This window comes from Anas platyrhynchos, chromosome 19 (genome assembly GCF_047663525.1).
Source record: "Anas platyrhynchos isolate ZD024472 breed Pekin duck chromosome 19, IASCAAS_PekinDuck_T2T, whole genome shotgun sequence".
Lineage (NCBI taxonomy): Eukaryota > Metazoa > Chordata > Aves > Anseriformes > Anatidae > Anas > Anas platyrhynchos.
This window is the reverse complement of record NC_092605.1, coordinates 103,664-120,856: the sequence shown is the minus strand read 5'-3', so window position 1 is coordinate 120,856 and position 17,193 is coordinate 103,664. Positions and strand designations below refer to the sequence as shown.

At 37.6% G+C, this 17,193-nt stretch overlaps 1 protein-coding gene across 6 annotated transcripts in view; it reads right to left on the bottom strand.

Annotated features, from left to right (window-relative positions):
* Nucleotides 1-17,193, bottom strand: part of CSNK1D (casein kinase 1 delta) — a 24,489-nt gene extending 7,296 nt beyond the window's left edge. For 3 of the 6 annotated variants that reach the window (XM_005011558.6, XM_072025553.1, XM_005011557.6), the window contains exons 1-8: nucleotides 16,851-17,193; nucleotides 11,329-11,439; nucleotides 9,701-9,849; nucleotides 8,982-9,210; nucleotides 8,437-8,607; nucleotides 6,817-6,965; nucleotides 6,092-6,263; nucleotides 5,581-5,720 (exon numbers count right to left, since the gene is read on the bottom strand). In XM_005011558.6, the coding sequence (XP_005011615.1) occupies nucleotides 5,581-5,720; nucleotides 6,092-6,263; nucleotides 6,817-6,965; nucleotides 8,437-8,607; nucleotides 8,982-9,210; nucleotides 9,701-9,849; nucleotides 11,329-11,439; nucleotides 16,851-16,926 (1,197 nt within the window). In that variant the 5' untranslated portion in view covers nucleotides 16,927-17,193. Of the gene's footprint in view, nucleotides 1-317; nucleotides 385-5,580; nucleotides 5,721-6,091; nucleotides 6,264-6,816; nucleotides 6,966-8,436; nucleotides 8,608-8,981; nucleotides 9,211-9,700; nucleotides 9,850-11,328; nucleotides 11,440-16,850 lie in introns of all 6 variants that reach the window. The other 3 variants (XR_001185962.5, XM_013092099.5, XM_072025554.1) reach the window with 2 other exon arrangements.

The following is a 17,193-nucleotide window of genomic DNA, read 5'->3' as shown; positions in this document are numbered from 1 at the left end:
CCTGGAAAGATGTAATGGTAAACCGTCTAAAATGTAGAGTTGATTATTTTATTATTGATGCTTGAATGATTTTATGGACCCTTAAAGTCGCTGTTTTTGTCAGTTCTGCTAAAGAGTCTAAGTGGAATAGCAGTACTAATTCAACTTTTGGAAGGACATTTATTTTTTCTTTTAGAGAAAAACAATGCCGCCTCACGTATCTGACTGGAAGGCACAGTACCACTATGAGATAATGTGAGGAGAAGCAAGGCTGGATGTTTCCAAAGATTTTTTCCCCACCCCATCCAAAGTTTTGGTGTCTAATGAGAAGCACTCACCCAGTGCTGCCTTCCAACGAAAGGAGACGAGCAGCTACTTGCCATGGTGTTCGAAAGGAATGCTATTCTGAGGTAGGGGAAAAGACAGCAATTTGTAATGGTTCCACTGCCCCAATATATAAAGATGTCTACAAATATCCAACCTAAATTGGCAGTTGCAAATGTATCTTTAGAAGAGCTCTGATTTCAGATTTCTATCCGACATTTCTATCATATTAAGATATACATAAAAGGAAAAAATCATTAGTTCTCAAAGAAAGCTGACAGGGTCAGAAGAACAATGCAGAGTATGATGCCTATTAAGACGCATGTGTGTAGAAAGATTCACTCATGAGGAGATGAAAAATGCAAAGGCATTGGAAGAACGTTGCTTTTTCCCAGTGGGTGCAACACTTGAGTTGTTCAATGCCAGTGTTTGCTATGGTTTTCCAAAAGCTTCTCTTTTCAAAGATATTTGCTCAAATATTTCTTTGAGGAGCACTCCAATCTCTTCTTCCAGCTAAGGAGAGATATGTCTATTACCAGTAGGAATTGTGCACAGCTTTAACTGTCAGGTGCTGAAAATGGCTGAACAGGACACATTCAAGAGGAATAAATAAAATAACTTACTGTACACCATGTCCAACTGAAGTAATTTTCTTTTTTGTTTGTTTGTTTGTTTTCAGGACTGAACCTTCTGTGAAAGGAAATGAAGGCTACTCACCTGTAACTAGATTCTTGAGTTGAGCACTGCATATTCATGCTTTCAGGAAGCAGCCTGTGCAGTCTGGACTGACAGAACTGCTTCAAAGTAGTGCTTTCTGGAATATTTATGCCTTCCTTCACTGTGTGTCTTAATGTTTATAGACTGACTACATAAAGGACTTAGCAAACAATTCATTTATACAGCTTAAGAGCAGAATAATATTTTAACAGCTAGTATGACTTTCTGTCCAGCCCAGATCACAACTCTTCACTACACTGAGACTAGTAATTTAGGCTTACTTTGGACCTGAATACACCACCTAAAAAGGAATCCAGTTTTGATGCAAAGACAAAGAGGACAGAAGATCCTGTATGTCTTTTAGAAGTTGTTTCAGTAGCTACCTGCCTTCACTTAGAACTCTGCACCACCATACTTCTTTAAACACGAGCGCTTTTAATACTAAGCGACAGGTGCTTTATGTATATATTCTATATAAACTGAGCTTCCTGTTCTAACTGCTGTTGCTAAGATACTACTCCCAACTACCTCAGGATGATCTCTTATCTTTCAAACTGAAAGACACTGAATTGAAACTCCAGTATCGTACAGTATGTTTTCTCAAGCACAATTTTTACAGCTGTTCTGTTACTTTCAGTTTTTCGGCAGATCAAGATAATGAGAACTGAACTGGACATAATATTACAGCATCTGTCTCATGAATGATATAAAATAACCTCCCTAATTTTGTTCATTACTGCATTATATATGCATTCAAGGATGAAATTACTCCGCTTCATTGTGACATCACACCAACCTCTCCAAAGTTACACCCAAAGCCTACTCAGTCATCATTCATCACCAATATAGTTCCCACAAATCACAGACTCATAGAACATCCTGAATTGAAAGGGACCCACAAGGATTATTGCGTCCAACTCAATAGGCTCTGCACAGGACTACTCAAAAACCCAGCCTGAAGCTCCCCTGTTGCAGCTCCATGCATTCCCTTGGGTCCTGTCGCTGTCACCAGAGAGCAGAGATCAGTGCCTGCCCCTCTGCTTCCCTTGTGAGGAAGCTGCCGGCTGCCACGAGGCCTCCCCTCAGTCTCTGCTTCTCCAGGCTGAACAATCCAAGTGACTTCAGCCACTCCTCATACGCCTTTCCTCTAGACCCTTCACCATCTTTGTCAACCTCCTCTGGAGGCTCTCTAATAGTTTTATGTCCTTATTATACTGTGGTGCCCAAAACTGAACACAGTACTTGAAGTGAGGCTGCAAATGCACAGAGTAGAGCAGGACAATCACCTCCCCTGACTGGCTACCAATGCTGTGATTGATGCCCATAGTAGCCAATCGGCTTCACTCCTTGATGCTCTTTAGGTTTTGGAGTCTTGCTTTAATATGTATTTTATTTGATTAGGATTTACATGACTGCCCAACTCTCACCAATGTTTATCACTGTCAAACATCTCAAAACCTGCAGGTTTTCAGCTGCTGCATTCACTCCCGCATCATCAGGAAAGTACTGTCACAGAACTTACACGTATGTCATTTCACCAGAAACACTAAGTTCCATAAACCCTTTTGGAGACATACTAACTGTTATTTGAATGAACTCTTCTTACGTATTATTACAAAGTGTTAGTATTTTCAACTGGAATGATTTAGGTACTATGTGGTCAAAGCATTGGAGGTGGAGAGTATGTATGACATCTGTTTTGCTATCTTTACCAATCACCATTTTTCCCATGAGTGTTAAACTTCTCAAAGAGCTCTTTTCTGTAATGTAAGTTTGGTTTCTATTATCTACATTCCCAGCCTTAGTTTTCAGTTTCAGTACAAACTGGTCAAAACTCAGTTTGAAAAAAAGATAGATACAAACATGGAGTCATCTTTAAGAATTCTACTTGATCGAGTAACGTCAGCAAATTTCCATTCGCAAGAGTTTAACAAGCATTAGCTCTTCCTCTGAATGAAGAGGTGGAGATTATAGACGCAGTGATGCTTTACCAAACCAAGCCATCCAAATAACATAACAAAACTAATTAATCAAGTTATAAATAACAATTCTAATAAATCTAGTTCTTAACCTATGACATCTGTAGATCTGAATAGTGAAGTTTAAAAGTTGTTTTCTACTTGGAGCATGGTCTAAGCACTTCCTGAAAAAGGGACACTGGTCACATAGTCTCTTAAGACTCTGAAAGGAAACTAATATAATTGGAACAGGCATGGACAAACAGTTGCGTTTCTTTACTATTTTCCTGATATGACATGGAATAGATATTTTTCTACATGCTTTACACCTACTCAAAAAAGAAGTTGTCCTTAACAGGACATCCAAGTTAGATACTTGAGGTTTTCCTAAGAACAAGGTATAAAGACAATGGGAAATCCATAGTCTATTTTATAACCTGGCTAACATGCAAAGATAGTTTTCTCCTATGGAAAAACTACTTCAACATTATGAAAACAGTAAGAGCATAAGCTACGTAGACTTGCAACTTAGTCCACAGAAGGCCAGATGGCTCGAGTGAGAACTGTGAAAATGAAAACTGAAATTGTCTCCAATGAGCTCACAGGTAAGTGTTATAAAGTAAAATCTAAGTAAATCTCTCTTGCCTTCCAAATCTGAGAGGCCCATGAGAGGCTTTTAGAATTATACTACTGTTGAATACTGTTATTCAGCCACCACAACTGGAGACCAGCAGCTGTTCACTGCCTCAGTAAGAATTAAATGAAGATGACAAAGGATTAATGATAAATTTTAACCTGAGAAGTTCCTGACTAGTCCATTATTGGAATTGTAAAGAAGTCAAATTCCATACTCGGAGCAGAGTGTTAAACAGGTACTGAAATGTGCAAGAAAGCCAGACCATACTGTTGACACACGCCACAAATTATACATCTGTGTATTCAAAGATTACTCAAAAGCCCCATGTTCCTACACAATCTCACAGTACGCTCTGTGAGAGCCCCTCTGTATTTCTCATACTTTACAACATTCAGAAAAAAATGTCACGTACACAAGTCATTAATAAAACAAAAGAATTTAAGACAAGTTCAGACTAACCAAATCTAATCTCCTACCAGGACCATTTCTAAAGGGATACATGGCACCTTCTACACTTGGACCTCTTTGATGCGGATATGCCTAAAAAGCACTGAAATAGTTTTTACACTGTTTCCAACTTTTCATTCAGCTGTCGGGCTCTTTCTATTCCTGCTATAACACAGGTCAGGGAAGTAAATTTCCTTCTTTCTTAAAAGCATTTTGAAACTGGTTAAAAAGAAAACACCTCTCTGACACTGGTAATTATCATCTTTGCATTCTTTTTGCAAATACAACCTATCTCACGTTTTCATTTTATTCTGAGAAAGAGAATGAAGTCAGTCAGCTCCAGATTTGTATTGTATCTGATTCCATCATCCTTTCACTGACCTCTTTTTGATTTATACTGCAGGCCAGAACATAGCATCCATACACCAAATCAACCCTCAGTCTTCACTTACTATCTCACCTCCATCAAAAAGAGTGCCCTCTCTAGCACTAAAACTATACATAAGAACATGTATTATCCAAAATAATTAATTCTGACAATGAAATGATGAAGCCAGAAGAAACTGCATTCATTTTTATCAATACTCTCTGTCAACAAGGAATAACCAGTCCACAGCAAGAATTATGCAGTTAAATCTTCAGCATAGTGCTGAGGCATGAAGGAAAAAAACTGTAGGCAACTGCGCCAGTCCTCCTAACACACTGCTCTCCCAGTGCTGTTGCAGTGTATCAGTGTGATGCAGGTAAGACCGAAGGTAAGCTGTTCAAAGCTAGGCTACCCACTACTTAGGACAAGTCTGTGTTAATACCCTGAAGAATTAATGTTTCAGCTGTAGCATGAAGAGCTAAAATACATTTAAACATAATTTTCCAATCCTAAAAACAAGATCTTAAAATCTCTTTGCTAAGTCACCATGACCAAAGAGAATGACTTCAGTGCAGACAACGGCTATGAAACACTGTATCATTCATTCTTCCTCCTGTCATCCTCTTCAACTGAGCCTACTGTGTGTGACCTCTCAATCATCTACGCATGTGGCTTCTTTTCTGCTCAGAATTACAGTAGTGCACTACATTTCGACTTCTGCTCTTTCTTATTCTTTACCAACTATTTCTTGTCTATTCTGTACCAATATTCTCTGCGCTACTCATTTGAAAACATGACTCTCACAACTGCCTCCAACTTGCTCTGCTTCTTAAGTGAAAACTGATATGATATTCAATGACCAAAGGAACTGTAATTTTAGGTAAAAATTCTTGATCTCTAGTTTTTTGCATGATTTCATAAACCACTGACTCCATACGGCTTTGAGAATGTTAAACTTATCGCTGCTGAGGTTAAAAAAAAATTACAATATTCTACAGCAACATCACAAACATTCAGGTAAAATTTCAAGTATTTATTTCAGTCAACTATAAAATCAATGTGAAATAACATCAATTGGCTGGTATGTTCTTTTGGCAAATTAACGTTACCAAATCACCATTATTTTTCCATTACATAAAAATCTTTCTTACCTGCGAAGTTGACATGCGAGAAGTATCTTGTCGGCCTGTTAAGTCAGATGATGAAACATTGACTGGGGCACCACGATGCAATCTCATACTCACTTTCCTTTCTCGTTCCATACCAGACACTGGTCGAGGAGAAGTGTTGGCTGTGAGAAAAATTACATTAGAATTTTCCTAATAAGAAATGGGATTAAATTGCGGTCACTGGAAAAATTACACTCTTGTTTGTCCATGTAACGTCAACATCAAACCACAGAAATTAAGGCTTTCATCCTCCTCAGTTATCTCTAAGTAGCAATTGGCATGTAATGAATATATACAATTACTTTCAATCTACTGCAAAGTAAATGGGGGGAAAAAACTAACATGATCAGACAAGCAAAAAAAATGAAACGTAAATAGAGAGACAAATACCACTCAGGTATCCTAATTCTAATTTCAAATTCCAGTGACCAGGAACTAACTTCAAATTAGAGCAGTCTGCAAAGTACATCTGCCCAAGTATCTGCTTACTTACCAGCATGTGAAGCTGGGGTAAGAGGAGTAGGAGGAGCTACATCTTGCGTTCCCCTCAGCCTGCCAGAAGCAGTGGAGGGTAGTCCACGAACAGCTGGATTTCGTGTATGTCTCAATCTTTCCTCTCGTTCTCTCCTTTCACGTTCAGCATCTTCAGTCGCTCTGCTTGCACCCTACGGGTCAGGACTAGTGAACAACTTCAGGGACTATTAAGTTTACAACTATGTATTTGGATAAGTGTGGAAAATAAAGAACTGGACAACCCATAAATTGAAATTTGTTGTGGTATTACATTTTTGGTAAATTTTCTCAAGAACTATCATATATTCAGTTCATACAACTAACTGTTGGGATAGTCTTCAAAATGTACACATAATGTACACACATGGTTATGGCATCTAGACATCTAACAGTTGCAAAGGACCTGTGCTGAAGACCAAGATAGGATGAGAATCAGAGTGAGGTAACATGGCAACTGCCTTGAATGAGGTTATCTCAGAAGTCTTATACATTTTTAACTCTCTTAACTGCAACTTTGTCATTAAACCTCAATCTAATGGCTCCCTTGCGTCTTGCTTTTCCCGATTTTTTAAATTTATTTTTTAGACAACAAATCTTCTGGGACAAACCACTCTTACAGTATCAGTTAAGACTTTAAATCTGACAATGCAGTAAAAAAGAAAATCATTACAGAAATTGTTTTAGAACGCTACACCAACTACTCACAAATTTCAGCATGTTCCAGTCAAACACATAGTCATAGGAGAACCCTTGTCGGTGAAAGAGGTTTCTGAATAATTGCCTTAGATAGGAGTAGTCTGGTTTGTCATCAAAACGCAGAGAACGGCAAAAATTCAAGTATGTGGCAAATTCAGCTGTAATACAAGAAAGCCATATTTTCTTTCAGCTTCACATTTGCTTTTTATATCTGACCCATACAAAAAGCAAAAAAATCTAAACATAAGGAAAAAAATACTGACCTAGGCATCTAATACTAGGCATCTACTGAAGGCAACACTATATCCCAAGTGTTGGGATCAAGTATGGCCTGAAAAGGAAATTATTTGTCTATCACAGATTAGGTAAAGACCCCATTTGTCAACAGCGGAGAGGACTGAAAAATAAAGGTGAAGTGAGAGTAAAAACAGGTTTAAAACTTCATTTGAGCAGAAGAGAATAGATTTATTTGCCTTTTTAGCTCTGCCTATATTTAAATTAAAATTTATTTTAGGACATCGAATAGCATCTCTTCCTTGTTACGTTACATGAAGATGTGTCTGCTACCTCATAAAAAAAAAGGGGCAGGAAGGGTGAAGAATGGGGAGCAATATAAATCTCCCATCTAAGTTATGCTACAATTTTAAGCTTGCAATAGTGTGAACACCTGTTCTGGTTTTTGTTTGTTTTCTTTGTTTTTAATATGGCACACAAAATACTAGCTACACAGCAAAAACAGAATGCTGTTGTGAATTCAGTGCTCCAGAAAAAAAAAGCATTATCGAACTACCAGCTTTTGAATTCAAGTCTTTCCAGCTAAAATAATGTATTAATAATTCACGTTAAGTAAGGAGTTCTAACAAACAGCACAAGAAAAGTTGGCTAGTCTTCCCCATCTGTTAACCCCAGAGAAAATAAATAGTAAATCATAGAATACCCTGAGTTGGAAGGGACCCATAAGGATAATTGAGTCCAACTCCTAATGAGTAAATGAGTGTAAAGGAACATATATGAAATTACTTTTGAAACAAACTGAAGAAAACAAGCTTTCATACATCCCTAACAATAACTACAGTTCTCATTATCATACCTAGTTGCCAAAGACAAGAGCAAGGAAAGAACAGAGATCTCTTTATGAAACATGAACAATGCTTTCTGAGGGTAACTAAAATTAACAAGTTTTAAAACAAATTTATTGTTTTGTATGTCTTAAAAATGCCTAATTATTAGTGTGGTGTAAATACTAAATAGAGAAACAGAACAGTTTTGAGGGACGATGCTAAGATACAGGAGGGTTTCTTATGCCATTCACAGATGCTGGACATCCATAGGCCAAACTGGATGAATCTGGAATGACAAATCCTAAACAAAACAGCAACAGGTAAAAGCTGCAATTCAGTATACAATCAGATTTATCAAAGACACAGTATCCACACATATGAAGAAATGTGCAGTTTCTCAAAAAGTTATTTGACTGTTGGAATTATCTAGCCAGCACATATGCACGTACATACAATATGGCGCAGATCACACATACCACGCTAGCCTTCGAACTACATAGTGTAAATAAAAAAGAAATACCACTAAAAAATGAACACATGGGCCTAGTGCCATGAAAGAGTAACTTACAAGGATATCCTTTACACAAAACCTCAATGGGTGTAGACATTTTCTTTTCACTGATACGCTCATATTTCTGCCTCTTTGTTGCTGCTTTCAGTCCCTGCCAGGGGAGGGAGCCCAGGTTAAAATACATCAGTACATAGCCCAAGGACTCCAAGTCATCTCTGCGAGATTGCTCTACAACAGCATAAAAAAGTGGACTCATTAGGTTTCATTATCTAGTGGAAAAACACAAGTCTGCAACGTGTCATAAAAATCCTTAGAAACACAATAGGTAGATGAAAATTACTATGTTTATGTTAAATTCATCCAGCATTAGAAAAAGCCTATTATCCTTGCAGTTATTAAAAAATGTGTTAATTCCTTAGAATTGCAAACCAACTAAGTCCCACCCCACCAACAGTTATGAGCCCGAGCATACTGCACTGTTATTGCCAGAAATAGGGACTGTCCTCTATGCCTCCATAAAGCAACATCCAGTCACACTAAAAGCATGTGCATCACCCTTCTACACTTTTTAAGTTTCTACTTATTGCTTTTCCCCAGCTCACCAATTCCAAGATGAGTGTTGATGGATGCATAACGAGCAGTTCCTGTCAAGTTTTTATTTTCACGATATGGAATATGTTGGTGAGTTCGAGCATCTCGATACTTCTTTGCTAATCCGAAGTCTATTATGTAGACAAGATTTCCTTTCTTCCCCAGGCCCATTAAGAAATTATCTGGTTTCACATCTCGGTGGATGAAATTCTTAGAGTGAATATACTCAATTCGACTAATCTAAATACAGAAGATGAGAAACAACAAAGAGATCAGCCATACACTTTTTCTCTTAGAAAAACACTACCCACACTGTCTTTGTGATAAAACAGGTAAAGAATTTTTTAATGAAAAATATAAGGACATTACAGAAAGTATAATTTAGAAGACAGTAGGTAAACCTTCTCTCCAGCTCTTTCTTAGATTTAGATTAGCGTCTATTTTAGATTTGGTTTTAAAAACTTCCTTAGGGGAATTTCTTTGTTTTTAAGCAGTGCTGCTTTGCAAACAGCTCAGATCCAGTTTTTAAATCAAATTAAATCTTTGCCATTACTTTTGATGTGACACTTCATATTTAGAGAAAGAACTCTAAACGTGTTTTTTTTTCTTGCAATTATACATCCTAATTGCCTCTAAATTAAAGAAGTAAAATACAGTTGGTATGGTTACTCTAAAAATTTTAATATGCCCAATGTATTTCACTGCCAAGAATAAGAGAATTGTTTCCTACCATTTGGTCAGCAAGTAACAAGACTGTCTTGAGACTAAATTTCCTTGAACAAAAATTGAAGAGATCCTCCAGACTCGGCCCTAGCAGCTCCATCACCATGACATTGTAGTCCCCTTCAGCTCCACACCACTTAATTGTGGGAATACCCACTGGAACAAAGAAAACAGTTTATTCAGTATAATAATTTGATTTATAGAGTTCATATACACAGATCTCCAAAGCTCATAAAGATGAATTCTAAGCATCATAAACATTATTGTCAATGCTTGTATTTACAGCAAAGATGTACCTATGTACCTTATGCTACCTCCAGCTGTTCTGAAAAGTTTCATGACTTTATAGCTGAACCAATACATAATTATAACTAGAGATCTAAAAACAGCCTTTTTCTTCTTTCCTGTAACCTCCCAGGCTTTGTGCTAAGAATGCATCTTGAAAGAAGACAGTGGTTTTGCTGGATTTCAACCTTAAACACTTTACATGTGTAAACAGTACTCTTCAAGATGGCAGTAAGGAATAGATTGGAAGCCTGAAAATAAAGACATTGACAAACCAGTACATATTATTGCTAAAGAAAGTTTTGGAAATCAAATTCTTAGTTTCAAAGCCTACAAGATCAATGTAAAATACCTCTTTTCTGTTACAATTTAGAAATTTCACCCTTGCTTCATATTCATGCATTCCCTCCAGTTCCATTACATTTGCTGCTGGTGAATCCCTACCAAAGCGGTATTGTTAATGATCTATCTTAGACTGCTGTATTTCTAGATGGAAAATTAAAGTCAGCTCCACTTTACGGAGAAACTCAGGAAAATTATTTCACGTAAAACTGTACAAATTGATCATATACTCTGAATTAAACCTTGAATTGTAGAAAGTATCGGTCAGAATTTCAAATACCATTACTTTGAGTTTAATTTTATGCATTTTGGAAGTGAAGTGGTATACAATCATTTATAGAATTGTAAGATGGTTTGGACTGAAATGGACCTTAAATCTGGTATATAGTCACCTAGATTGTAATTAACCCATGTTACATTTATTTAATATGAATGATTTTTTCCTAAATTCCCTTCAGAGAGAAACCCTTATTTGGCAGTTACTTAACCTTCTGCCATCTGCCTTTGCAGTGTTCATCCACAGAAGGAACCATCATAGCCTTAGCAAGCCCATACAGGAATTATTTTACTCTATGAAGGGTATTCAGGTTATACAGAGACTGTAATGAGAATCCTACATTTGCGGAATTCCGAAAACATGAGTAAGTTATCCCAGTTGTAACACTGTGCAGTAGTTATGAAGTTTCTTCAGTCCTATTCTCTACTACTAATGCCATTATGTCTTGGAATGTTTATAGCAAGAAAATACTTTTACCTCAGAAGAAAGAATGCCAGCATATGAAACAAATAATATCCTGAATTTACTAAGTTTAGAATTGTGCTACTATTATTAACCAAATCAGGCTAAACCCTACTATGCAGTACTGCTCTTCACCTACCCTGCCACCCTTCCCACCTCCTCGTCTGCTAAAAATGTTCTCAACCATTATTTACTTGCAGGTAGCAGATACATCAAAGACAAAAATAAAAACAAACAACTCAATCTCTGAGGAAGGAAAGTTCGCCTACCTCCACCCTGCATCATTTTGTAGATTTTACTCTCAATGTGGAGCTGAGGATGTTTGGTTTTCACACATTCCAACTTAATTGCAACCTCCTCTCCAGCAGCAATATCAGTTCCTAAAACGGGAAAAAAATAAAACATTGGCCAAGATACTGTTAAGATGCATTTCCTTTATCAAGACTGAAAACAAATATTGACAAGTTTATTCTCAATGGCAAAGATCTAGAGATTAAGTACTTTCAGCTGTGGAGCTGTGGTTATCTGAAAGTTCTCCTGAAGTCTTACAAATTCCCTCCAACAGACTAGCAGTTTAAGAGAAAAAATATTAAATAAATTAGCTCAGGAAGACAAAGGCTGCCATCTCATACCAAAAAAAAAAAAAAAAAAAAAAAGGATATATGTTTTGAGGGGAGTCATTTCACTTCCGGTTTGTGGTGGAGGCGCTTATTAAAAGGAGTGTTTGTAGGCATAGCACATATGCCCACCAACTTAAGAAATGCTAATAATTCAGATCTGCTCTTATGTCTTGGAAACAGAGCCTACAACTTTCCTAAATCTCAACATACTCCAGGTGTATTCTGACACCTTAATTAATATTTAATCTAACTGTGAGGGAGACTACCTAAGAATAAAATAGCCCTCAGAGTGTTATTTATTCACAGAATTATAACTGCAAAATCTTGTTCTTGAGATTACAGAACTACTTCAGTGCTTTATAACCTTGTGACTATAAAGACAGGCCAACACCTCACGCCACAAATTGGCACATTTCAGTTATATGCATTGAATCTCCTCTATTGTTCCACTGGCATGTCACCTGATGCTGAAATCTTCCCACAGTCTTGCAGCTGGCAATTACTCTTATGAATATCCATATCTTCATGCTATCATTCGACTATGTTACCTCAGTATTCCGTCCATTTTCGGATTCATTTATGATTACACTCAATAGCACTTCATGTAATTAAGTTCCATAAAACTGAAGCTCTGTATTAACCAAGCGTTTTTCTTTGCCTCCCTTTCTGCCTTTAAAGCGACATTTAAATTATAAGCAAATACTCAGCCTTATGCCACAGCTGTTTTATTTCTTGTTTGCCATCAGCAAAGTTAATTAGGGTAATACCGGCAGATCTGTTACCTAAAGATCAAGGCAAGCTTATTTAAAACTGAAACTATGTTATGAGCTCTTTAATACTTGCTGGATATGAAAGATACCTGTAACCTACTTACTATTTTAAGTAATAAAGGTTCCCACTGAAATCTTTCCCACATGTTGTTGACATTTTCCATTAGTTTCTGAGGAAGCAAAGGATATGAAGGAGTATCCATGCGTTACTGTCAGTTCAAGTCAAATTCTTGATATCATGTGAAAGAAGGCTCCCTGAGATACAGTGTTACGGGATACCTTGTCTTCCAAGCAGACAACACCACAGCCTTAGTGTAAAAGGTTATCATACAAGCTTCTTGAGACAGTTTTTTCCTACCGTTCAATAAACAGAAAATATGCTTACAGAAAATGCATTTTTGGCACCTTTGTAAGACAAAAAATAAAATGCATAGGTTTCTTTCCTTTTTTTTTTTTTTGTTATTTTTATTAAAGACAGCCTTGAAATTCAGATTTCTACTTTGTCTAGTTTCAGCTATTTCATCAAGCTCTTCACTGGATAATACCTGATGGAGCATGGAATTATCTTTGAGATTATGCAAGGCTATCTGTTCTTTTTTACATCAATAAAATGTTTTTTTTGTGTGTTCACACGTCTATTAAATTGGCGTTGCTGGTACAAAGAGCTGTTCTGAGAGAACATCACAGACAATATTTACTAGGCATTTCACCATGCACCCTAAGAAAACAAAGCATCTGAAACACACTGTAGGTACAATAATCACAGCACATCTGGGAGACAAAGAAAACTAATTTTCCCCTGCTGTAGTCAACGTTATCCATCTGCCTCCTATGACTCCACCAAACTCCTGATTTCTACTAAGGTCACCACACAGTAGTAGCAACTAGAAACTCCATAACCCAAGGTTTTCATATCTTATTAATATATTATTTTGGTGGACTTTAAGTGAGTTATAGTTCACATCAATCTATAAATTTGAAAGGACAGATAAATGTTACAAGGAAAAAGGCACTGTCTTGTGTCACTAACACACTCCCACCCCCCACCGCCAACAAACAAATATCTTGATTTTTAACTATGGAACTCTGGATCTTTCTTGCTTTTCTCTAATGGGTGACCACCTCCATAAATATTAAAAACACACAAAAATTTTTTCTGACACAAACTGCTGAATGGCATACTTTTTATACAGACAGCTGCAGACATCTGTGTTTGATTAAGACAAGACTTGCCCATAGGAGAATGAAGATGTGTATTATCTCTATGAAGTTCTGCTCACCGCTGCTTGAAAAATCATTGTCTTGACCTAGTAGGTCATTTCCTATGGTATCTGATCTTCCCTAGAAGTCTGTATCACCTAAGAGGGCTAAGATCCTTAAACAGCTCTCTGCTTCTGCATACACCCTTGAACAGTAGCCAGAATTAGTGTTATGAGAAGAATGAGTAATGAGAAAGCAGCAGTAAGCAGTAAAATGAAAAGAGGCACTTCATGGAAATGAAAAGAAAAAGTCTAGAGTTGTCAGTCTTTTACTTTAAATAGCAAAATTCTAATTTGTAAGTAATTGCAAAATCCTCTGCCACAAGGAAGGCCTTGAAGATTATTTTAATTCATTTACAACTAAAAGTTTATCCCTAAGAAAATACATGGAAATGAAAAAAACATGAAAACACAGCAACTATAATGCCTTCATGACTCATGTCTTTTTGACCTTGTGGATGGAGCAACAAAACAGATGCTTACTCTGATTTTTCTTCTGTATGTTGTCCATCCTCTATACTATACAGAATATCCTGGAATCCATACTATTTTTTCAAATCTTCCTCTGGAGAGTAACTTAAGAAAATGCAGAAAAATGCAGATACACTCATTTCCTAACTTTTATTTTCGTAAAGTTCTCCATGGTATTTTATTTACTTTAGTGTCTTACATTTCAAAATGCTATTTTACAGACCCTATTATTCTAAGTAAGCTAAGCTGTGGGCCTTCCAAATTCCAGAAGTTGTATCTCGTGGTATGATGGAGAACATGAAAAAGTATGAAAGAACTATGATAATAACAACCAAGTTGTTGGCTCTACATTCCAAGTAACTTATTGAAAGAGAAAGAAAGAAGGTCCTTCCCCTCTTCTCTCTGGAATGTCTTCAACCCCCTGTAGCTGTGTTAAAGAAATATGGGGAAATGAAAACAGGAAACAATAATTAAATTTCCCCTTTCAAAGCACTAAACTGAGATGGAAATCTACACGGTGGAAATCTATAAATCCATTGAGAGGCATTTGCACTTAAAAAAAAAAAACTGACCTCTGACAGAATTTTAGAAATAATTTTTATGTAATTATGTCTTACTGCATAATCCAAACAATTGAGATTTTTTTTTTTTTTCCCAGACACATTTCTTTACCATAAAAAGCATAGATTTTGAAAGCCTCTGTTTTATCATATATTGGTAGGCAAACCAAATGGGCCTCTACAAAGTGCTGCAACACTTAAGTTCTTGAGATAGTATTTTCCCCTGGAAAAAGACACCCATGCCACTAGCTGGATCTTCCAGGTGTACAATTCTCTGCTAGCTGCTGGCTCAAGCATCCCATTTGCAGGAAGACCTAATTATAAACCCATACTGACTACTTAAGGATAAAAAGAACAGGACAAAATTTGAGGCAAGCATCATGTTTGCATGAAGACCTAATTGTAAATCCACATGGACTACCGAAGAAGAAAAAGATGACAAAATTTGAGGATGGTGAATTCTTGTGCAAAATGCAGCATGGCAGTAGTACCAATAAACAGAGAACTACTATCTCCTGTGCAACTTTGCTGGTGCAGGCTGTACATGTAAAGACTAAAGTGACAAAATACCTATTACTTCCATGCTAGCTTCCATATGTGGGAAGGTAACAACCAAGTTGCCTGACTTCTACTTATCAGTTAATTTGGATTACAAATCAAAGTACAAATATGTTTATTTTACCTGCTCTTTAACTGTATAGTCTAACATGAATTAATTTATAGCAGTCAAATGGTTCTGTAGGAATATCTCAAATCATCGTAAGATTTTTCAAATTTTAATTGCTGTCTGAAAACACCAGTGGTAGCTAATGAAGATTTTGCATTAATGTTACCACCATCTTTCTCACAATACTTTTCAGTCTTTTATGCAAGCATTACAGAGAGGAAGAATCACATTCTTTGCCTTTGGCTAGAAACATGGATTTTTCATCAAGCACATGATCTGTATTGTAGATAACCAGTGTATCATCACCTGTAAACAAGCAGTTTTAGCTAGCAAATTATTTCAGAATACCAAATGTACACTGCGACACAAAGCATTGTTGTCTAAGAAAAAAAAAAAGCATTTGTATACTGTGTGCACTGCCAAACATACCACATATATTAGCTGGTGATGTTTTCACTCTCCAGACGTGCAAATTTAACCTACCTTAGCACCTGCAAGGTCCTCCCCTCCAGTTCTCTTGACTTGCTTTCCTAAGTTACCACAATTTTCAAATGCAAAATACTTGTTTCTATACGGTAGCATAAAGAAATGTATTTCTCTGGGTTTAACCCATTTCTTACACTTTAAGAAATTTCTTACACTTTTAAAAAATTGTATCGACGATTTTAAATATATTTCTTTTTAGAACTTGAATCCACCACCAATTGTCATACCAGTGAACCATCGTGACAAAGAACTGCATAAATGGGAATGGAAAGACAGCACTAATACTGCAAGCTTTAAAATCATGTAGAAATCATGATAGCAAAATAAGATACATGCATTAAGACATAAGGGTAACATTCAAGCAACAGGATAGCTGAACTGCTGATTCTTTGAAGGATTTGAGTTTTTTTTTTTTTTTAACCTCAACTTAGTCATCCTTACCATTTAAATTTTGTAGGCCTTGCCAGAGAAACAAGCATCTCTGTGACAGCAATTTTTCCTAGTCCGCTGCAGTCATATTTAATGCTGATGCTTGTGTTTCTTTCCCCAAATCTTTTTCTGAACGTTTTTTAAAGACCAAAGATTTTAAACTCATAGCCCCATTTTACAGATGAGACAAATAATGGTGTCCAAGGTCACAAGACAACAACGTGGAGAGACAAACAAATAATCCAGAAGTCCCGATTTCTGCGCTCCCTAAATTAAGACACGACGTCAAGGAAATATTAAATTGCTACTTCTGTGCCATAGCAAGCCACCATATATCAAAGGACATTTCTTAAGACACCAGCGTAACCCGAGCTCTTGCGAGGGTGAAACGAGCTTCCGGGAGTTGCTCCCAGCTCATCCCGACGGGCGGTAAGAACGGGCAGGAGGGCGACCAGCGCCCACCCCGGCCCAGCCCCCGACGCTCTCCAGAGATCCCCCAAGCACGTCCCCGGTGAGCCACCCTCCTCACCCAGGTAGATGTCCCCGAAGGAGCCGCTCCCGATCTTCCGGCCCAGCCGGTACCGGTTCCCAACCCTCAGCTCCATGGCGGCAGCTCGGTTCGTCCGCGACCCGGTTCTGTTGCTCCGCCTGCCCTGCAGGCTCGCGCTCTGCTGCCTCACAGCCCTGTGGTTCCTGATGCCATCGCGGCCTTAGTCCTGCCGCTCAGCGATAGCGAGGCAGGCAGCACCGCCGCTGCAACTCCCGAGAAGGATGGACGCGGATTCCAGAGAGCGCCGACCCGTCAGCAGCTCCGGCCCCGAGCCGCCATACTGTGTGACCTCACTTCCCTAGCAACGGGGCGGGGCGCGCCG